The 22,673-nt window shown below is 58.7% G+C and overlaps 1 protein-coding gene across 2 annotated transcripts in view; it reads right to left on the reverse strand.

The window, feature by feature from the left end:
- Positions 1 to 21,400, reverse strand: part of TNFRSF1B (TNF receptor superfamily member 1B) — a 32,014-nt gene extending 10,614 nt beyond the window's left edge. For both annotated transcript variants that reach the window (XM_081085731.1, XM_081085732.1), the window contains exons 1-6: positions 21,234 to 21,400; positions 2,668 to 2,767; positions 1,949 to 2,077; positions 1,343 to 1,492; positions 750 to 843; positions 103 to 341 (exon numbers count right to left, since the gene is read on the reverse strand). In XM_081085731.1, the coding sequence (XP_080941857.1) occupies positions 103 to 341; positions 750 to 843; positions 1,343 to 1,492; positions 1,949 to 2,077; positions 2,668 to 2,767; positions 21,234 to 21,311 (790 nt within the window). In that variant the 5' untranslated portion in view covers positions 21,312 to 21,400. The remainder of the gene's footprint in view (positions 1 to 102; positions 342 to 749; positions 844 to 1,342; positions 1,493 to 1,948; positions 2,078 to 2,667; positions 2,768 to 21,233) is intronic.
- Between the last annotated feature and the right edge of the window lie 1,273 nt (positions 21,401 to 22,673).

Consider the following 22,673-nt stretch of genomic DNA (forward strand, 5'->3'; position numbering starts at 1 on the left):
TGCCACCTGCCTCCCGGGACAGTGCGCATCCAGCCCACAGCGGGCTCTCAGTGAGTCTGAGGTAGGAGGGAGGAAGGATGAATGGGCCCTCTGGTGACTTACCGACTGGCAGAGAGATGTTCCCGGTGCTGAGCCCTTCGGCCGGGGCACTTGGGACCACAGGGAGCAGGACAGACATGCTGGTAGCTGTGCTGGGTCCTGGAGTGGGCTCCATGGGTTGGGATTTTGTGGACGCTGCCTGTGGCTTGAGGGCTAAGCTTGTGGTCACACGCAGGGGGGGGAGCACAGACGTGCAGACCGCGTCCATGCTTGCATTGCCAGGGATGGCCGTCGACTCACAGCTGGGAGAGGAGGCGCTTGGTCAAGGGGCAGCAGAGGACAGGACGGCTCAGGGTGGCTGGGCTCCCTTGTGGGAGACAGCTCAGAGGGCAAGGGTCCCAGCAGCATGGATGAGGGAGTGGGGACGTGCCTGCCATCTTTTAGGACCACCCCTTCCTGTCCTCACCTGCCCCCGTCCCCATGCTCCCCACTCAGTCTTGACTTCCAGGGCAAAGCTACTGTTCACCATGCTGTCCTGGGACCCGCCCACCATTAGATGAACCTGTCCTGGCACTGAACAGGCCTCGGCAACCCAAGGGCGCGAGTGGGGGTTTCAGGCACGATGACACCACCACTGTGTGTTCTAGACCCTTCATCACCCAGGGCAGCCCGTCCCTGCTCCCCCAGAACCAAGGGGCTCAGCCACTCACAACCGATGGGGCCTGCAAGTGTCTGTGGATGACGCCGTGTCTGAGAAGGTCCCTGGGGCACAGGCAGCACACACCACATTCGATGTTGGGGTTCCTTCAAGGAAAAATTGGGGCCTGTCACCAACTCAGATGCTCCGTGGGACAGGGAGGCCTTGGCACTGAAGCCCTAGGGGAAGTCAGAGGAGCCGTAGAACTGTCTGCACCTCTACCTCCGAAAACACACACACACACACACACACACGCACACACACACACACACCATGCACGCACACACACACACACACACCATGCACTCACATGCGCGCACACAAACACACAGCTGGAGAGTTTGTCCTTTAACCAATTCTGGTGACTTCCTGGTCTCCGGGGTCACATGGGTTCACCTTCCTGGGGCACCACCTGATTTTCCAGCAGCTTAGGGCTTAATCTGACCCGTCTCTGGATCCCCAGGGCCTAGCACACAGTAGGTACCTAATCAGGCACCTAATGGATAGCAGGCCACCACTGACAATGTTCCCAGGATGAGCTGAGGAGCTGATGTCCCTGAGGAGAGACCCAAGGGGGACCCCAAGGCCAGCTGCCCGACCCCGTACCTGGTGTGACCACACCGAAGCCAGGGGGGCACTTGCGCAGCGGTGCGCACGCCTGGCACCTGTGCGGGCTCTTCAGCACGCAGTACCAGCCGGGCCTGCAGGCGCACACGCGGTTCTGCTTCCGAGTGCAGGCTTGAGCTTCTACCAGTTCTGGAGGGGCGAGAGGGCGGACCAGGGTCATTCCTGCCTCCACTGGCCCTGCTCACAGCCATGCCGCTCTGCCCTCCCAGCCAGCCCACCACCCTCAGACAGCTCTGCTCTCCAACAGGCGATGGGTCCCACCCCTCCCCACAGCGTTCCATGGCCTGCAGTCTCCTTCCGCTCCACGGAACAAGCAAGACACAACTCCCTCAATGCTACAGCGGGCACAGTTCTCCCACCGCGGCTCTTGGCCGGCCCGCCCCATGGGGCACTGAAGGGGATTCAGTAAGACAGGATGAACATGCTCCGGGTACATAGTAAAGAACTGTGCCCACGCAACCTCATGCCCCGGGGCATGGAGCAGCAGGTCTGGGGTAACCCACATCAGCTTTCAGTCAAAGGGGCTGGAGTCCAGGTGCCCAGTGGAGGATGCTGGGGCCCACCCCTCTCTCTGGGCCTACTCACCAGAGCTGCAGCGGGAGCTACAGCTCAAGCACTCGGGCACCCAGTTCCAGAGCTCGGTGTACATGCTGTCCTCGCAGGGGGCACACACGGTGTCTGAGGTCTTGGTGCAGGAAGACTGGACGTGGTAGCCTGAGAAAGCCAGGGCCAGTGGTCTCAGGGGAGTTGGCTGCTACTCGGACCCTGAGCTCATCCACTGTTCCCCAGAACCCCAGAGATCTATAGTGGAGCTGCGAAGGCTCTTTGATGGGGTTCCAACTCCTCCATCGACTCATCTCACATCCAGCAAATACCCACTGCCACTCCATCTCTGAACCCCCACTGATCATAAAATATCCTCCCCTCTGCTCCTTCCAGATGCCTGGAATTCCACCATCAAAACCACCTGCCCATTAGTCAGTCACACTTTAGTGAGAACTGGTTTGCCGACCCCTTTCTTCTTTATATTTGGCTAAAATTCTCCACCTGGGGCCATCTAAGCTGAGGTCTAACAGATAAGTAGGGGGTTTCCAGGGAAAAGGAGTTGGAAAGAGGGAACAGCATATGCAAGGCCCCAGAAGCAAGAGGGACCATAGGGCTGATTCATGGAACTGGAAGGAGTTCAGGAAGAATTGAGAGCTATGACCCTGCCCGCCCCACCCTCACACACACACTCCCTCCCAGACACCAGCCCCCAGGAACCGGGCCGGTCTGAGGGCCAGGGCTCCAGGGTGGTCCCTCACCAGGAGGACACATGCTGCAGCACATCTGGGCTCTCTCGTCATAGTACTCTCTCCGCTGGCACGAGCTTCCGTCCTCTGGAACAAGGGGGGTGAATGCCACCTGGAAGGGGGAAGGACAGCCATCAGCTTGGCCACGCCTGACACCCAGATCCCCATCCTGTGTCCCACAAGTCCCTTCTGGGGCTCACCGATGGATGGACGGAGGGCCTGACTTCTCCCTTTGGGTGGGGGGCGAGGGGAAGGTAGATGGGAGAGTCCCTGCCTCCTTTCACCTCCCCTCTTCCCCCCTCAGTGTGGCACACCCATGTCTGCAGGTGGAGACACTGAGCCAGCTGGCCGGAGGGTGAGGCTGGCCCCCACCACTACACAGGGCAGTGCCCCAAAGGCAGTGGCCTCAGTCACGGAGACCCACAGTGCTCAGCACAAGGTGGCCCTCTGCCTAGGATGCCTCCTTCTCCCTCCTTCCCACACCTGGGAATCGCCCCTTTGTCCTTCCAACCAACTACTGCCTCCCTGACTTGGTGCAGGAAGACTGGACATGGTAGCCTGGACATGGGAAGCCCTCCCTGACTCCCCCAGGCTGATTCAGGTTCCTCCTCCTCTGGGCTCTCTCTGAACGCTGGATGCAGCCCCTCCAAACAATCATCTCATTGTGCTAAAAAGGGGTACCTACTTCTCCTCCCATTTTGCATGGGTGTATGTGCACCTGCGTTCGCGCGCGCACACACACACACACACACACACACACACACACGTCTACAATACACAGGGCAGGAGTGATGGCCTCACCGACTCTGGACCCTCAGCTGCCAGCATGCAGACCCCAGCAGAGCTGGCGCTCAGCAGATGAGCATTTGTGGACGACAGTAACAATGGCTACCATTTCCCGAGCACTGACAGGTTGCCAGGGGTTGGTCTACGTGCTGCAGGTGCTCTAGGCAGACCCCCTAGAGCGCCCACCCCCCAGCTGCCATGGTGCTGCCTGGGAGTGACCCGGCCTCCAGGTGGACGGCTGCTGTGGTGGAGTTCACGCTCCGCACCCCGCCCATCCTGCTGCAGCTGGGTCTGTGCTGGCCTCTGCATTGAGAACGGAAACCCAGCTCCTTCCCTGCTTGGCCTGATGGCTGTCCCAGACCCGTCCTGGCTCCTGGACAACCCCCAACCCCGAGGCCGGGGTTTCACGCTGCCCCGCAATCTGCAGCTCCTCCCCCACCGCGCTCCTGCCTGAGCTGTCCCTCCGCCTGGAACAGCCTCTTGCTTCCCCTGACAAAACCCCACTGTCCTTCTGACAGCAGCCTCTGCCTCAAGGCTTCCCTGCCCACACCCCACCCTGAGTAATCACTAGCACCCCGAGTCCTGACCTTCCTCCCTCAGGGTCCTGGCACACAGGCCTGTCCCCACTAAACGGACGCCCTCTGAGGCTGCAGGCTGGGGGTGACGCTGCTACCACCCAGGGCTCACTAATCCAAGCAGCACACTTCACTCCAATGTCATTTCCCAGAGGGATCTGACCCTGCACCAGGACATGGAGCCCCAACATGGGAGCACCCACCACGCTGCCAGCTGAAGTCCTTTCCCCGGCTCAGCCCAGGCCCAGGCCCTCACCCCAGGTGAGGGTGGGAGAGACGCAGGCGCTGGCAAGGGACGTGGAACCATTCTGCACAACACGGAGTCTAAAAGATAACTTCCATTCCCGTCTGGACTGTAAGCTCCCATGCCATGGCGGCACACGCATGCACATACATGCACACACATGCATGCACACACATACACACTCATCCCAATCCTTCCCTCGGCCCGGCCCTGGAGCAGGCTGCCAGGCACCTGAATGAGGGGAAAGCAAGGCCCCATATCGGGCTCCACACAGCAGGGGTGGGGCCACTGCCCGCGTCCCAAGCCCCTGGCCTCATGCCGACTCCCGCCCAACAAACAGGGCACAAGAGCTCAAGGGTGGGCCCAGGAAGCTGTGAAAAAAGAAAGAGAGACCCTCCCAGGTGATTCTGACGCTCCTCTGCCCAACACACCTGTTAGCTGACACCCAGAGGCAGCAAGACGACCTGGGGGAGGGGCACACGGAGGAGACCCGGTGATCAAAGACGGGGGGAGGGAGGGAGCCCCACAACCAGAGAGCATACCTCTGCAGCTCCCTTCGCACTGAAGAGGAGGGCCTGACTGTCCCCCATGGCCCCCCAACATGGCCTTCCCTGCAGGCCGCTGCTGTGTGGAGCTTCCCCCAGGGAAGCGGCTGTGCCCGCCCCTCAGAGCATGCCCCAGGCGGGCAGGGGCCATGCAGGGTGGCCCCAAGGGTCTCATGGACCCTGCATCCCCACAAGCACCCAGGCAGTAACTAGGGGAGCCCCTCATTCCTGTGGGGCCAGAGAACCACAGGACCAAAGGGGCTCCCGGCATGCAGCCCAGGGGGGCCTGCCCGGCTGGAGGAGGACTTCCTGTCAGGCCCAGAGAACGTGATGGGGCAGGGCCTGCCTTGGTCAAGTTTGGGCTCTCTCTCCACCCACAGGCCAAGGGTTCCTGGGCAAAGGCAGGCGGCCGGCCTCCAGCCACTGCCCAGCAGCCTCCCCTCAGGGTCCAGTCCGGTCTGAATCTTGCTCTCACTGCCTTTCCCCACACTTCCTCCCGCTGCTCTGTGTGAAGAGGGTGGGTCCTCTCTTGAGCAATTTCTAGGCCTGTTTATCCTCTTGGACAGAAAAAGAGAGAAAAAAAACAACCCACAGCCCTGTCATGGCTAAACAATGAGGAACAGAAAGCCCCTAGCCGAGCGGGACAAAAGGTCACTCCCAGCACTGCAGGCCCCAGAGCAGAGGCCACACAGCCTCGGAGCCAGGTCACCGCAGGGGCCACACGGGCGGGGGTCCCTGGAGGTCCCCCGGAACGTGGCGAGAGCCTCTGGGAAACGCGGGGCTATGGAAGCTTCCAGTTCCTTTGGCTGGTGTTGGGGAGGCTCAGAGCCAGGCACCACCCACCCACAGGGGAGTGCTGACTGACATTTTAAAATGAGGAACTAAGTGGATAGTAGTTGATTCACTCAGCATGTTTAGCAGATCCAAGCTTTCAAAATACAGGGCCCAGGAGGAAGCGTGGAAATCACTGATGAGCGTTAACCACCCATGTAACAGGTGCCCAGTGGGGGTGGGAGATTGGAGAAGATAGATGATAGGTAGATACATAGATAGATAGATAGATAGATACATACATACATACATACATACATACATACATAGATGATAGATAGATAGATAGATGATAGATAATAGATGGATAGATAAATGATGGATAGATAGATAATAGATACATAGATAGATAGATAGATAGATAGATAGATAAATAGATAGATAGATAATACATGGATAGATAGATGATAGTTGGATAGATAGATAGATAAATAGATGATAGATACATATAGATTGGTTGACAGGGAATGATAGATGAAAGGAGGGTAGGAAGGAAGGACGAAAGGAAGGACCATCTAACATCCAATTTGTGAGACAGGTCTGATTGTGCCCATTTCACAGATGAGGAAATGGAGTAGAAAGAAGCAAAGCCACCTCCTGGTCTCCCAAAGGCTCGAGGCCATCCCAGGGTTGGTGGCAGGCTGAGGAGGATGTGCACATGAGGCCATCAGGGCCCACCCCTCACCCACCAAAGGCCTCAGAGCTGCCTCACATCAGGGTCTGTGGCCCCATTTCCCCTCTTTACCATTGGCCTCTGTCCTCCTAGGGCGGGAGTCACCTGCACTGAGTGATGGCCCTTCCGGGAGGGAGGAAAACAATGGGCTGTCTGTTAAGCACCTCCCAGTGTGCCAGGTAAGGTTGCAGGCACTATACAGAATCCCACTTCCGCCCCCAGAAGTCGGTGGGCGTGTGCCGACTTCACAGCTCAGGGAGGCCGAGGCCAGATCACTTGTCTGAGCTCATCCAGGGAAGAGGAGGAGGAGGAGGAGGAGGAGGAGGAGGAGGAGGTGGGACTGAGATGTGACTCTTGCTCTGTTCCCACTGGAGAAATCTTTGGTCCCCTCCTCAGGACAGCTGAAGGAGGCAGCTCTGGGATCCACCCTCCGCCTTCATCCCTAAGTCACTGCAATGCCACCAGCCCCCACCGTCTACTTCTGTGACAAGCAGACACTCGGGCGCTGGCTCCCATGGACACACATGCTCTCTTGCCCAGGCGCGCGCGCGCGCACACACACACACACACACACCAATGCAAGGAATTCCTCTCCGTCTTAGGCCAACAGCCTCTGACCTCAGCTCTGTCCTAGGTTCCCAGGAGACCCCCGAAACCACAGAACCAGCAGGCAGGGACACTCAGCACCTAAGACCCAGCTCTTCCCAGAACTGCCGGTCGCTGGACTCCTGAGAGGGCCCATCCTCGGCTGGCAGCCCCGCAGCAGGAGCAGGGGCACAGGTGCAAAGGTAGGAATCTGGTCCACAGCTGTGCCAAGTGCGAGAAAGATGCCCGGGAGCCAGGAAGTGGGGTGGAGGCCCAGAGTGGGGGCGGGATGGAGGTGCAGCAGCTCAGGAGCCTTAAAGACATTTCAGCGTCTTCCCATTTAATAGTGGAAAAAGTCCGGGGCAAAGGCGGAAACACTCACTCACTCATTCATTCATATGTACTGAGCACCTGTTATTCTAGGTGCTGGGCAGACAGCATCGAACACGTCCACATCCCTGTCCTGGGGAGCTGAGCTCAAGTAGAAATATGTGAGGCGGCAGTGGGAGCCCAGGAAAAAGGAAAAGCAAGGTGGGGCCAGGAGCAACAGGGAGAAGGTGCTGGGTGGGCTCGGTGCAGCCGGGAAGCCAGGGCAGCGGGGCCGGAGCAGGCGAGGGCGAGGGCGCATGCAGCACCTCCTCCTGGAAGCTGGCTCCCAGCAGGCACCGTGCAGCGTTACGCGCATCCCTGTCTCTCTGAGTCCTCATCCCAGCACGGGGACATGGGTATGACCATGGCTCCCAAGTCACATGCGAAAACGGAGCCTCAAAGAGGCTCCTCACCTCCAGCCTGATTTCTTCCCCAGCATCAAGCTGACACACCTGTGTGTGCCCCGCCGCAGAAGACTGGATTTCAACCCCCAGGCTCACCCCACAGCCCCTCCCTCCCCTCCGCAGACACCGCCTCTACTGTGGACACTGGCTGCCTCAGTGTCCTCATCTGTAAAATGGCAGCAGGAGCCTGGCTGGTGCTCTAAGCCCTCTCCAGCTTCGGCTTCTTAAAGATGGGTGTCAACAAGCTCAACCCCTCGCGAGACCACAGGCATGCTGGGTGGGAGGTGGCCCACCACAGGAGGTGGAAAAACTGAATGAGCAGGAGGTGGGGGCTGGGGCTGAGGCCAGGCTGAGAGTGGGTGTGGAGTGGGTGTGGAGTACGGCTTCCATGCCCCAGCCTCTGCCCCTCCTCCCCTCTCCCAGGGCGCGGGCACCCCGAGCAGGTGGCCTGGGAGGAGAGAGCCGCGAAGGCTGCCCTCCTAGGTACACAAACACCTGGCAGGAGCAGCACTCGACTGAGGTCAGAGGATCTGGCACACGTGTTGGTCCCAGGGGCTGCGGGGATGTGACTTGCTCCCTGAGCCTCAACACTGTTAACCCATGAATTGGTGCCAGACGCTTTGCCCTGCCTCCTCCTGGGGTTGTTGCAGGAGCAAAGGCAGGGGGTCCATCACCTTCTCCCAGACCCTCGGGGAATCCACGGGGGAGCTTAGAGGCTGTGCAAAGGCCCTGAGCTGTACCCTGGGCCAGACGGAATATCAGAGCTGGGCTCCTTCTGCCTGGCGTTAGCTGAGAAGGCCTAGGCGAGGACAAGACCCGGGCAAGCTGTGCAGTCCTCAGCTCTCTCGAGGTGCTAGATGGCCCAGGGGAGCCTTGCAGAGGAAGGGACAAGTGTAGAGAAGTTAACCTGTGACCCTTAGAGCTACGGGGTCACCAGAGGCTGGCCCCAGGCCAGTCCTGCAGAAGCCTAATGTCAGGAGGCTATGACAGGCCAGCCCCTGTGATAGTGGGGTGGGGGCCTTATTGGGGCAGAGGGAGGGGGACAGTCCCCCAGGCCAGATGTGAGTTTCCTAGGGTACTGGCCTCAGGTTGTCTCCAAGGGACTTCATCAAGAGGAACACCTAGAAGAGTAATGGGACCCCAAAATAATGAATCTGGGTCAGTGGCTGGAGTCCATTAAATGGCCAAAGGACACAGTGTCCAGGATAAAGGACAGCAATGTCGCCGAGAGTCCCTGAAAGAAAGTGAGCCTGAGGCAGAGCTACAGCCAGACAAGACCTACCTGGTGAGTCGGGCAAGACTTTTCCTGCCCGCTGCTCCCTGCCTTCCCGAGCTCTCCCCACTCTCACCCCAGGGGATCAGAAGCCACGGCCAGCTGCTGGGGGTGGGGAAAGAGGCCAGTTCAAGGTGGCCCCTGCACCAGGGCCCTTAGCCAGGGAGGGGCAGAGCAGGTGGCCACGCAGGTCTCTGACCCCAACGTCCGCATCAGCTCTCACTGGGCAATTGGGCAACCCTGCACCCGCTCACTGACTTCCTCTCTGATCAAGACCCTGCGTGTACCCCACAGTGGGGGCCCTCAGTCCCTTCCCCTATTTATAAATAGACGGAGAGAGAGAGGAAGGCCAAGGACAGGCCTGGGGAAGGAAGAGGAGGCCGCCGCCAAGACGGTGTCATCTAGAAGCACTAAGCTACGGGGCCCTCTGCTTTTCCTGCCACCGTTACCGCAGCACCTTTGGGTCTTCAGCTTTTTAACTGTCTGGGGCCTCCCCGTCAATGGCAGTACCCTTGGGAAGGGGTCACACTCTGGGCCTCCCTGGAGCTCCCCGGGCAGGGATCCAGCTAAGAGAGGACAGGGATGAGGCAGGAAGGAGGCACAGGGAGAAGATCCGGGCTTTGGCGAACAGCACATCTCCCAGGTTTAGCCTTTTCACAGAGCCGGAAAGACTCACGGAGACTGGTCGGACCCAGGAGAAGCACCTACTGTGCGCAGGCACGGTGCTGGGCACGCTCACATGCATTCTCTCACGTCAGCCCTCCTCCAGCTCCACGAGCTTAGTGTACCCCACTCTAGAGATGTGGAGACGGGTCCGGAGATTCGACACCAACACCCTGTCAGAGGCCACATGGCCAGCAAGCGGCAAACAGGAGCGGGTCAGAGCTACACCTGCCTCAGACAATTTGTTCTCTGTGATCCTCTGTTATTGCTGTTAATCCTCACCCGGGGACATTTTTCAATTTAAATTTTAGGGAGAGTGGAAGGGAGAGGGAAAGGCAGAGAGAAACATCGATGTGAGAGAAACACATCGATTGGCTGCCTCTTGCACAAGCCCTGACCAGGGCCCAGGTCAGGGAGGAGCCTGCCACCTGGGATGCTTTGGTCCACAGGCCAACGCTCTATCCACTGGGCCAAACCGGCTAGGACTCTCCGTGGTAATTTTACAAAGGCCCAGAGATGGGGAGTGGCTCCTCCGGGAACCCACAGTGAACAGGGTGCAGGCGGTCCCGCCACTCTCCCAGGCTAAAGAGTCTCCAGGGCCCCAGAGGCAGACCGTGAAGCTGTGGGAGGGGCACAGGTGTCTGCCCAGCGCCCCAGGGCCCCCCACACAGGTGGCAACTGTCTTCGAGCAATACAGAAACCACTTCCTTTGCATGGCAGGTCTCTGGGGCCCCGGGTGTGGTGAGAAGCAGCAGAGCCGGCTGGGCCTCCATCTTAGGGGGTTTGCGGGAGCCCCGTGGACTGTGAGTGCAGCCACATCGGGCCAGGCTGACACAGAGACTACGCCAGGGCCAGGCTACGGAGGCTCATCTGCCGTCACGGAGAGGGAGGACAACCACATCACAGGGGGTGGCTCGGGGTGACACATCCCACGGCCACCCTGCCGCCTGTGATGTGCCTTCAGAAGTGAGCTGGGGGCAGACAGGAAGCCCGGGCTGGTATCCGGTTCCAGGGCGTGGTGCCTGCCCCCAAGGAACCCTCAGTCTAGTTGCAGAGAACACCGCAACCCTTTCCATCCCCACCCCCCCCTTTGCGCCCCCCCCATCCCAGGCCTGTCAATATCGCCTCCTCAGTCTCCCCATGGCTCCCCCCTCCTCCCTCTGCATCTCCTGCCGGCTCAGCCTCCTCACTCTTGGTCCCAGCCATTCCCAATGGACCCGAAGCCACCTTCCTACATCCAAGTCCGGCCCTGATTAAAAACTCCCAGTGGGTCTCCTGCTCTCAGGCCAAGCTCACAGTCCTGAACGCCCCGCCCAGCCAGCATCTCCCATGGCCGCTCATCCAGAGCAGCGCCGGCTCCCTCACTCTCCTCCACACAGGTACTCCCTCTGCTCCCCGCTTTGCAGGGCTAACTCTTCAGCTTCTTTCAAAAGTCCTCTCCACCATCATCTCAAGGAAACCTTCTCCGAGCCCCAAGATGGGCTCCAAGGTCCCTCCTTGGGGCTCCAGCGACAGCCTGGGTGTCTCTCTATACCGTCCAGACCACTTTTTGCTTGACTATTTATTTCCCTGTGTCTCCCCCACAGGGCAGGGACCACAACCCCCTCTGCACGCGCTAGTGTGACCCTTACGCCAGACACCCAGGTTGTAATCCCCGTTCTGTCATTCACAGCCTCAGTTTTGTCATCTATAAAATGGGGACAAAAACAGTGCCCACCACAGAGGGCTGTTATGATTCACTGAGTCAACGTATGTAAAGCGCTAGGCACGGTGCTGGCCGGCAGAGCGAGGTGATCGGTGCTCACAGGGTTTTTATTACTCATCACTACGCCCAGCCCAGGGCACAGCCCATAGCAGGTGCCACTGATGTGGAATTGTTGAATAGAAGAGTTTTCATTTCCATTAGCTGAATGAGTTGGGTTCACATGAGAACTGGGCAGGAAATGGGCTATAGAGAGAGGGGGAGGTGTCCCAGTGGGGGGAGACGGAGTGGCACCTTTCAGAGGCCACTGTGGCCAACCACCCACCGTTACGTTCGGCTGGTGGTTTAAGAACGGAGCTCTGGAGCCCGACCGCCTTGGGTGGCCTCTGGGCCTCGCTACCTCTTCCCCAAAATGGGGTCAGTGATGGTCCCTCCCACCCCATCCAGGCGGCTGAGGATGCAGGCACTGGGCGCATGCAGTGCACTGGCCCTTGCCTGGCACCCACAAAGCACCCCTGATGTCAGTCCGAGCCCTCAGTTCACTGCACTCTCCCAGGGTCTCCCAGTCCCCATGGGACGTGACAGAGGGACACTTTTATCCCCCTCTTACCACTGAGGAAGCCAAAGCTCAGCTCACACAGGCGCCAGAGGTCCCCAGGTGCTGTGACTGCAGTCAGACAGATCCCCAGGGAACCTGCTCCTCTGCCGGGCACGGGGTTGGGGGGCCATCACAGCTAATTCTGAAGATGAGCAGGCTAGCCCTGCCCAGTCATGCGCAGCCAGCAGTGGCTGGGTGACCGAGGCCTGGCTCCCCTAGGGCTGGCCCCAGGAGCTCCAGGAACACAGGAGGCTGACACTGGTCAGAATCAGGGCACCTGGCCTGGGCTGAGGCAGGGCGGAGGCTGGAAGGGCCTCGTGTTGCAGGATGGGTGGAGAGGGACACATCGTCTACCTCCTGGGTGCCTCTGCTCCCTCCTAGGTCTTTGGTCCAGTCCAAAGGCCTCCTCCTCCGTGAAGCCTTCCATCCTTCCTCCCTATTCTGCTGCTACTCCCTCAGTCCAGAGCTTTGGCCTAAACGATTGCAATAGTCTGTCCTTGCCCCTGAGGACAGAGTGATCTTCCTAATATATTCTCTGTTCGGGTAACTCCCTTGCTCAAAAACTATCGGTGGCTCCCCACTACCTCAGCTCCTGAAAGGAGGTGAGTGTGGTAGCCAAAAGCATGGACTCTGGGTAAAAATGTCTGACTCCGCATCCAGACACCCCCCACCCTCCTTACTGGCGGGCAGCATCGGAGGAGTTGTGTTTGTGTTTTTTTTTTTAATAAAAGAGGTTAATACACCTCCATCTTTTCATCTGTTGAATGAAGCTGATAACAGCACACACCTCACTGTAGTGAGGATCAATGAGGTCACACATTTACAGTATTTAGTTAAGCACTCCAAAAGTCATAGTTGGTACAATTCTTTAAATATAATTGATATTACTACTCCCATACACTGGCCCCAGAGCAGCTGTCACTGCCCCTAACTAGCCTTTTGCTCCAAGTAGGACAGTTTAGCTCTTGTTCCCGGCTATTCCTGTCTGTCTTCCTCCTGGTACCCACTCCATCCGCAGGGCTCAGCTTTTAGAATGACCCCTGTGTGGTCACTGTGGGAAGAGGGCCTGAAGGGGGGCAGGTTGTGGGAGGAGAGTCAAAAAGGAGACAAGAGCCTGGCCAGTGTGGCTCAGTGGTTGAGCGTCGACCTATGAAGCAGGAGGTCACGGTTTGATTCCCAGTCAGGGCATATGCCCCAGTATGGGGTGTGCAAGAGGCAGCCAATCAATGATTCTCTCTCATCATGGATGTTTCTATCTCTCTCTCCCTATCTGAAATCAATTATATATATGGCAGTGACCAAAGGGCCAGGCCAGGAAGAGAGTGAAGCCATGGGGTATGGAGAGGGTTGGGTGAGAGAACATGGGGGGATGATGCCATGAGGTGTGGGGAGGGGGGCTCAATATTGCAGGGAGGACAGGACAGGAAAGAGGAGGATTGGGTGCTTGTGGATCCAGAGGACCAGGAGACTGGAGCAGCAGGCGACAGGCTCACCAGGAACAAGCTGAACTGGAGCTTCTGTGAGTGGCAGACGGAAGCCAGGCTGCGGGCCAGCAGGAGGAAGGACAGGCAGGGGTCCCCCTAACTAAGGCAAGTGCTGGGAGCCCTTCCCTGGAGACTCACTGTCAAGTCCAGACCTGGCCTTCTGGGCGGGGTCTTGTGGAGGCCAGAGCTGGACACCAACCCTGCCCATAGCCACCAGTTCCCCTCACCACCTCCCGTGGTGCAACATTTGGGGCCAGAGGCCTCTAAAGTGAGGAGGGTGAGGTCTGTGCTGGTCCATTTCCAGCTAGGGCAGCTGAGGCTCAGAGATAAAGGAAGTGGCCAAGTCCCCCCGAGCCAGAGGCCGAGCCAGGATGGGGCCTCGGACCCCAGACTCCCAGCCCTCGGGCATCTCCCCTGCCCGGCATTTGAGAAGGCCTCCCACGATGACCAGGAAGACGCCCTGCCCGCCTGCCCCCAAACCCTTTCCGCTCATGCTCACCCTCAGACCCACTCAATTCTCTGAACCCGTGGCCACATCTGCCATACCCACTGCAGGCCGGGCTCAGACTGAAACAGCCGGGTGGGCCGCTGTCTGGATGGCAAAGCCAAACAAACAAACCCCCTGGGGATTTCTGCGCTGACCCTGGTCGGAGCTGCCTGGTCAGCCCAGGACCCGGCTCCGAAGCAGGGACAGAGCAAGGGGTCGGCAGGCCTCCTGAGGCCCAGCGCTCCTGAGACGGATTCACACTGCAACTCCCCACGCGTGCCCACTGTGTCTGGGCAGCTGGCCTGCCTGGGGCCTGGGAAGCGGCTCTGGGACCTCCCCCCTGACACTTGGTGTGAACAAGCTGCTCACGGGCCTTCTTTTTTTTAAAAAAAAATATATATTTTATTGATTTTTTACAGAGAAGAAGGGAGAAGGATAGAAAGTACTCCCCATGCATGCCCACTGTGTCTGGGCAGCTGGCCTGCCTGGGGCCTGGGAAGCGGCTCTGGGACCTCCCCCCTGACACTTGGTGTGAACAAGCTGCTCACGGGCCTTCTTTTTTTTTTTTTTTTAATATATTTTATTGATTTTTTACAGAGAAGAAGGGAGAAGGATAGAAAGTCAGAAACATCGATGAGAGAGATCAATCAGCTGCCTCCTGCATGCCCCCCAGTGGGGACGTGCCTGCAACCAAGGTACATGCCCTTGACCGGAATCGAACCCGGGACCCTTGAGTCCGCAGGCCGACGCTCTATCCACTGAGCCAAACCGGTTCGGCGGGCCTTCTTGTTTTAGCAATGGATCAATAGTCTAGTGATCACAAGCCTCACAAGTGACACCTGAGATGGAGCCAGCTCGTCACCTTCTCCTCTGCTAACCCACACGGAGGCTGAGAGAGGTAGAGCCCTGTGGGTCACCGGCAACAGGAAACAGGGCAGAGACCAGACGGGAGAAGGACGTTGGGGCCTCCTGAACAGCTGCCCCCTTCTGTACACCTCCTCCCCCCCAGCATCGCTCACCCTCAAGGCAGAGGGAAAGCTAGTCTTCCAGACCCGTCAGTAAACAGACACTTCCTCCTCCTGGGCACGCACCCCCAAACCACAGTGACATCACCACCACCTGTGACCTCACCACGCACCTCATGGAAAATGACTGCGGGCCCAGAGAGGTGAGCCCTGAGCTGCGCAGTCCCGGCCCGCAGTCAACAGCGTGACAGAAGGGGACAAATGTCCAGAGCCCGGGTGGTGAGGGAGGCCTGCAGGACTCAGGCGGGGAGGGCTCTGTGCCCACCACCAGTGACAAAGCGCCGCTTTGAGGAAACCGCCCCCCACTACTCCAGGCTTCCTTGAACCTGTGGGTTCCACACAACAGGCCCCCACAGCCAGTGCCCACAGCATGGACTTACCCACAATCTCAGCCCAAAGGGTCTGGCTGCTGAACTTTAAAAGGTGCTAATTGGGTTCTAAGCAGCAGGGAGGCGGAACCAGGATCCTGTTCTGCCCAGGGCAGGGCCTGAGTCCCAGACCTCATTCCAGCCCAAGCCGAGGGGCTGAGGGCAGCGGGGAGAGCGAGCAGCGGGGAAGCACCGCTATGAAGGTGAGGCGTGCGGGGCTCTCCTTCCCGGAAAAACTTTAGGCCTCCCCCACCCCCCAGCCTGTGGCCTGTCAAGCACATGCGAAGCTGACAGTTCTCCAACATTCCAGCAGCCAGCGTGCTGGGCTCAGTGCTGTGGGGTTTTATAGATAGGGATGCTTAAGGTCACCCAGCAGGCCAGTGACCGCGCTCGGAGGGGACTCTGGCCTCCTGCCACCCCGGCCAGTGCTCCTGCTCCTCCCGGGGAAGTCACTTGAAGGCTGCGGGGTGGACAGCATGACCCACAAGTGCCTCCCCGGGTTACAAATAAACAGAATCTTTAGGCTCTCAGAGGTTAGAGATGGAAGAGACGAGTTTTGCTTTTTAAATTCTCACCCGAGGACATTTTCCCATTGATTTTTAGAGAGAGTGGAAAAAACAGAGAGAAACATCGATGGGAGATAAACCCATCAATTCGTTGCCTCCTGCATGAGCCCCAACCAGGGCCCAGGCCGGAAAGGAGCCTGCAACCGCGGTACATGCCCTTGACTGGAATCGAACCCAGGACCCTTCAGTCCGCAGGCCGACGCTCTATCCACTGAGCCAAGCAGGCTAGGGTGAGATGGAAGAGCCTATTTAGAGACAGCGGCCCAGAGTCAGCCACGCCCACCCTGCAGGTGGGGAAGCTGAGGCCTCCTGCAGCCCCTTCACACAGAGGTCACCCTGCTCCTCCTCAAATCACACCCAGGACCTGTCACTCACTGAAAGGAGCGGGGAAGGGCGGGATGGTGATTTCCTGACCCAACAGCCTTTACCACATTCCCCGGGGGCCTACAGCCAGGCCGCTGGGCAGGGAGAGGGAGAGGCCCAGCAAGGGGGCATCTGGGAAGGAAGCACAGCCAGGCAGGAGGGAGACTGACCTCAGGGACGTTGGGCAGGAGCTCTGGGCAACTGGAGGTCTGCCACCCACACCTCATGGCTCTGTGGCTCAGACAGAGAACCGGATTCCACAGTGGACCCGCTCAGCCCGGCACTGTCCCAGGACCAGAGCAGGTCAGACCTGCAGGGCCACCAATGCTCAAACAGCTGCCCGCAGGCTTTGCCACCATAAAGTGCTTTTAATCCTGACAACCAGCCAGTGAGGTGGGGATCATTCCCATTTTACTGACGGGAACACAGTGGCTCCCAAACATGCCAAGGACACCCAGTCTGTAAACAGCAAAGTAAGGATTTGTGCTGAGGTCTGTCTGATTCTGAGGTCGGGCCCTTTCCCTGAGTCATCAATACTGCTTCCCCGTGGCCGGCAGAGTGGCCAGAACCGGGAGCCACAGCAGCTCCACTATCTCCCTATCCTAAGCACCTCTCTCCCTATCCTGAGACCCAGCTTCCCTCCCTGCCAGCTTCTGGACAGGTCACGTGCCTACTAGGACCCCGAGTCACCGCCAGTGACCCCACTGGAGTAGCCCCATTGTGAGCCAGGGCGGGAATGAGCACTCCTGGCCTCGGCAGACTCAATAGAGCAGACACGAGCCCAGAAAAACAGTCCAGAGAGAGGGAGACAGACCGGAGGCCAGTCCTGTCACCATTGGCTTTTCAAACACTTCTGTCTCATCCACAAAACAGGGTCACTATACAGGTCAGGTGAACATTTCGGGGCGTTTATTCCACATTTTCTGCGTACCTACTACACACCAGGCTCTGTTCTAGACCAGGGCTTCCCCAGAGGACATCTAGCAATTTCTGGAGCCATTTCCAATGGTCAAAGCGGAAGGGGCAGTGCTCCTGGCACCTGATGGGTAGAGGTCGGGAATGCTGCTGACTATCCTCTGACGTGCAGGACAGCCCACGCGACAACCACCCAAATGTCCAGAGTGCTGGGATGAGAAACCCCACGCTCTATAGCAGTGGGCACGTCCCTGCCCTCACCGTGCATGCATTCTACTTGGGAGACGCAAACAGAAGTGAAGAAACAGAAGAGGTCATGAGTGTTATTTAGGAGAACAAAGCAGGTCAGGGAGTGAGAGTACCCGACGGGAGGAGCTTTTATAGGCAGGATGGTCGCAGAAGGCCTCTCTGAGGACTCATTCATTGAGCAGAAGGAAGTGAGGGAAGGACAGCAGCAGGTATCAGCAGGAGGAACAGTCAAGGCGAAGGGGACAGCAAGTGCAAAGGCCCGGAGGCAGGCATGGGTGGGGCATGTTTGAGGAACAGAAAAGGCCAGCGAGGCACAAAACTGAGAACTAAGTTGATGTGCTGAGCTGAACGTAACACACGCGCGCACACAGCACAATTGGCATCAAATTCCTCCTCCCCTCCCTCCCACTCCACAACCTTCCCGGCTACTCGCCCACGAAGCATTGGATGGTCAGGGCCATAAAAAGTCTCTGGCCCTGCGAGGGACAGGATGAGTGAGGGCCACCAGGATGCTGGCAGGTTCTCAGCCTTATCTGCTCCAGGGCCTTCCGTACGCACTTGGCCCTGAGAGGGCCAGGACTTTCCATGTCCATGGGAAAGCAGAGGCTCCGTAACGTGGCCTGGGTGCCAAGGGCAGTGAGGGGCAGAGCCCAGGTCAGTGACCACTGACAGGGTGGCTCCTGGAAGGCTGGAGCTGCATCGTGGTCATCTTGGTCCCTAGAGCCCAGCACTGGGCTGAACTTGGAGTAGGTATCTGGACCGTTGGGGGAATGAATGGGTGAATGGCACAGCACCAAGGTACCAGGCCACCTGGCCACTGCCCTCCGAAGAAATGATGCCTGGGCCACATCCTCACCCAGCACGCAGGTTCCCTCCGAGGCTGTCAGGGAGAGGGCAAAGGGACAGTACACAGCTGGATCACCCATCGCCACTCCAATGGCCAACACCCCCAGGCCAGCCTGGAAGCCCCAACCTCTTCCGTCACCTGAGCTGGGTATTGAGGAGGCGAACAGCAGCCCCTCCACTCCAAGACATCCAGGCGCAGGTAGGTCAGACCCAGCAGGTAGGGATCCCCTCAGCCCCTCCCCAACAACAACAAAAGGCCAGACTGCTGGGGCCCTGCCCACCCCCATTACAGGGCACCAGGCACTCCCCCATCCTGCCAACTTTACTGGCACTTATTTGTCCAATGAATGAAGGAATGTCCAATCCATTCCATCCCAGCCAACAAATACAGCTTAGAGGCAAACGCCCTGATTACACAGTGAGTCTGCTGTCCCTGCAGCCAGCTCAGGTCACCTTGGGCTCTTTCTGTAACTCAGTCTAGTTACCGCCAACATTACACAGGATGCACTGTGTGCAAGGGACCCGGCTGAGGGCAGGAAGAGGGATACAGGCACGCGGAGGCTACTGTGTAAAGAGCTCTGGAATGAGGCAGACCTGCTTTCATATCCCTGCCACCCCCCTCGCCCCCAGCTCTGCAATCCTGGGAAATGCCATAACCTCTCAGGCCGGTTTCTACACCTCTAAATGGCAACAGCCCCATCCACCTTTTAGCAGTTGCTGTAAGGAAAATTTCAGGGGGGTCCTGTGGTAAATTCCTAGCACAGTACCAGGCTCTCAGGAGATGTTCCAAAAACTGGAGCGATTGTGCTGGTGACAATGAGAAGGAGGAGGGCCCCCCAGTCCCTGCCCTCAAAGAACTTTCCATCTATTGAGGCGGACAAAAACTCGATTAAAAACGTGGTTCCGTGGTTGAGCGACCACCTATGAACCAGGAGATCACGGTTCAATTCCCGGCCAGGCCATATTCCTGGGTTGCGGGCTTGATCCCCAGTGTGGGGCCTGCAGGAGGCAGCCGATCAATGATTCTCTCTCATTACTGATGTTTCTCTCTCTCCCCCTTTCTCTGAAATCAATAAAATAAAAAAATTATTATTATTTTTTAAGCAGAATGTAACCTGTCCTCGAGAGGGACAAGGGCTCTGAGAGTAAAAGGGAAAAGGATCAGATCCAGCTGGAAGAATGAAGAATTCAGGGGGTGGCGTTGGCAAAGGCCCTGAAGGACAGGGCAAGGGGTGCACCATGAACAGCACAGGGTACACGTGTTTCACAGGGTGTGAAGTACAGATGCAGAGAGGGGGGCAGCAAGAACCTGGATACCTCTGCCCTGGGACACAGGGGTAGGTGTGTGTGGGGAGAGGGGGGCGGGTTCTGCCTCGGCCACTGGGGGCCACAGAGGCTTCTCAGGCAGGGAGAGAGATACTCCAACCTGAGGAGGGGCTCCCCGCGATGCCACCACGGAGGGTCCATGGGAGGGGCGCAGGGCCAAGAGTTCAGCTGGGAGGCTGTGGACATAGTACCAGGAGGAGGGAACCTGAGATGACCCTGGAGCCGGTCAAGAGGGGAGGGAAGTGAGAGATGCAAGGGAAACCCCTCAACTCCAGGACTCGGGCCTGGTGTCCCGTAGGCCCCAGAGACCTGTGCCTCCACCCCAGGGGCTCAGGTGCCGCCGGAGCAGGGAGACGCCGCTCGAGCCACTGCGGTCAGGCTGAGGACCATAGCCTCAGCACCCACGCTCGGCTCTCAGAGCTGGAACTCTCCACCCAGGACCACCTCTGTTTCCAGGACCACCTCTGGGGGCAGTCCCCCACAATCCACTGTGTGAGAGTGGATTCTGGTCGGACAGCCCCTCCTCTGCCTTCAAGAACTGGACCGTAAAATTTCAGCCTTAGCCGGTGAGTCACCACACATGGCCACATGAGTCAAGGCCACCTCCCCCACCTTCCTTCCTGGTCAAGATGTCCAAGATGGCTCCTTACAAACTACAGGTCCATCAGGGAAGGATCATGAGGAGGGAGGAAGGCCCACCCACTCCCCAGCCATGGGGGGAAAGGAAGAGATGACCCTTTGGAGGAAGACTGCCTCCCATGCCCTTCCATGAAATACAAGGAGCTCTCTGGGCCTCAGTTTCCCTTCTCTGTAAAATGGGGTCCCTCCATTGCCCGAGAGCATGGAGACAGCCACAGAAGCAGAGGACAAGCCATTCCACTCCCTTGCTGGCTGGTGGGTACAGTTAGAACAACAGCTCTGGGCTTTCTGCTCTCTCCGTTTTCCTGGAGCCCCTAGAGACCACCCACAAGTCCTCCCTCACCTCCTTGGTCCCCAGAGCTCAAGCACAGGACAGGCCCCAGGGGAGGTGGGCCCAGGGGAAACTGAGGACTCGTCTCTCCTCGTTACCCGGCAGCCGCCAGAGAAGTGACTCTCAAGTGGCCGCTGGACACACCAGGTGGCTCCTGGGGGAGGGGTCTGGGCATGGAAATCAGCCCACGGTCCGACTGTGCCCTTATTAGGCGCCTACTGTACACCTGGCCCTATCCTTTCAGAAATGCAACCCTTGTATTTCTAAGAAAGAGGAAAACCATAACCCAGAGGAGGAGGAAGTCATCTGAAGAGGGTGCCCGGCAGCTGAAGAGGGTGCCCGGCATCCGCAGTAGGAGCAGCACCCCAGTACGGGCCACCTCCTTCCCCCCACGGGAAGGAAAGCTTGGTCTCTGCAGTCACAGGGGTAACGAAGTGGGGATCTCCAAACGCCCTGGCCGGTATGGGCGAAGGGACCTGACTGCGCCCCCGACCCCGGGGGCCAGAGTTCGGTGCCCCCCAGACCCCTTCCTCGGTGCCAAACCGAGGTCCCCAGCGGGTCTCCAGGGCGCGCAGTGTCTGACCCCGTGGGGCGCGCGGCTTCTCGGTCGCCCCGAGCCCCGCATCCCCGTCTCGGCGCCCCGGGAGCTCGTGGCCGGCGCTTCCCGTGGTGGCGCCAGCCCGGTGGGCGTGAGGGGCAGGCGCACTCCGTGGCCCGCGCGAGGCACCCACCTGGGCGGGCACGGCGCGGCCCGCGGCCCAGAGCTGCAGTCCGAAGGCCAGCACGGCCCAGAGGGCGGCGGGAGCCATGGAGCGCGTGGCGGCGCCGAGCGGGAGGTCCGGCCGGCTTTGGCCCAGGCTCCCTGCGGGTTCCTCCGCTGCGCTGCGCTCCCGCGCCTCCCACTGAAAGCGAAAGACACGGCGCCCGGCTAGAGGCGTAGGGGCGGGGCTAGAGAGGCAGGGGCGGGGCTAGGGGAAGCAGGGGGCGGGGCGCTCCCCTCCGGCGGCTCCTCCCCCTTCCTCCCACGCTCCCGCTCCCGGCTGCAGCCTGCGGCCCGGCAGGCACCCCACCGGGACCCTCATCCTCGCTGGCCCCCTCTGCCAACTCGGCGCTTCATCCAAACCTCCAGCGTCAGCCACTCCCAGCCTCAGGAACCCCTCAACCTCCCTCTAATGCCCTCTCCCCGGACACCCCCTCCCAGTGGGGGCGCAGGAGACCCGCATTGGGGACAAGCTCCCACCAGGTTTGTGGTTGCCCTGGGGCTGTGCCTCTCCGCCTGCCCTACGACCACCTACCCTTCCCTTCCCCGCAAGCCCCCCACTCCTGTTGAGGTGGGGCCCTAATTTGGAAAAACCTCCAAATTAATAATTTGGGGGACCACTGCTGTTCTCAGTCATTCACTCCTTAGGACTCTGGGACCACGCCATCTGGGTCTGGATCTCTACATTAACCTCACAGAGTTATTATGACGATGAAAAGATACATAACACACATAATATAGTACGGATTCTGTATGTATCTATACTTGCAAAGTATATATGTACCTTAATACGCTCTGTACACCTGTTAGCTGCTATTGCTATTATTCATTTGTTCTTCTATCCTTAAATATTCTTCTCAGTGAGCCCCACCCTGCCCTACCTTCCTTTTTGAACCCTTATCCAGGAGGCTGACAGGTGGCTGGGACAGAAGCCTTCCAGGAAGTTGTGGGGCCCACAGGGGGGCTCGCCAGGCCAAGGGCCATCAGGGCTGGCTCCCCTGGCCCCTGGCGTTTACATCATGACTGAGCACCCACACTAACTGCCATCTCCACCCTCTTCACTTTGAATGCCAACCCTGATGCCAAGGCCAGCCCTGTGTGACCAGAACTTACTCCCCAGCCCTGGGAGTCCCTGTCTCTAGCACATAGGACATTTCTGAGGGGCTGGGTGGGCAGGGTGGCAGGAGGGATTCTGTCCCCTTGTTCCCTCGCTGCAGGCTGCCCCAAGAGATACAGGGACCCCTTCTCTGGGTCACCAACCCCTCTGATGGAGACAGCAAGGACAGTGCTTCTAGATCAGTGATGGCGAACCTATGACACGCGTCTCAGAGGTGACACGCGAACTCATTTTTTTGGTTGATTTTTCTTTGTTAAATGGCATTTAAATATATAAAATAAATATCAAAAATAT

The sequence above is a fragment of the Myotis nattereri genome (assembly GCF_964212035.1).
Source record: "Myotis nattereri genome assembly, chromosome: 3".
NCBI classification, from domain to species: Eukaryota; Metazoa; Chordata; class Mammalia; order Chiroptera; family Vespertilionidae; genus Myotis; species Myotis nattereri.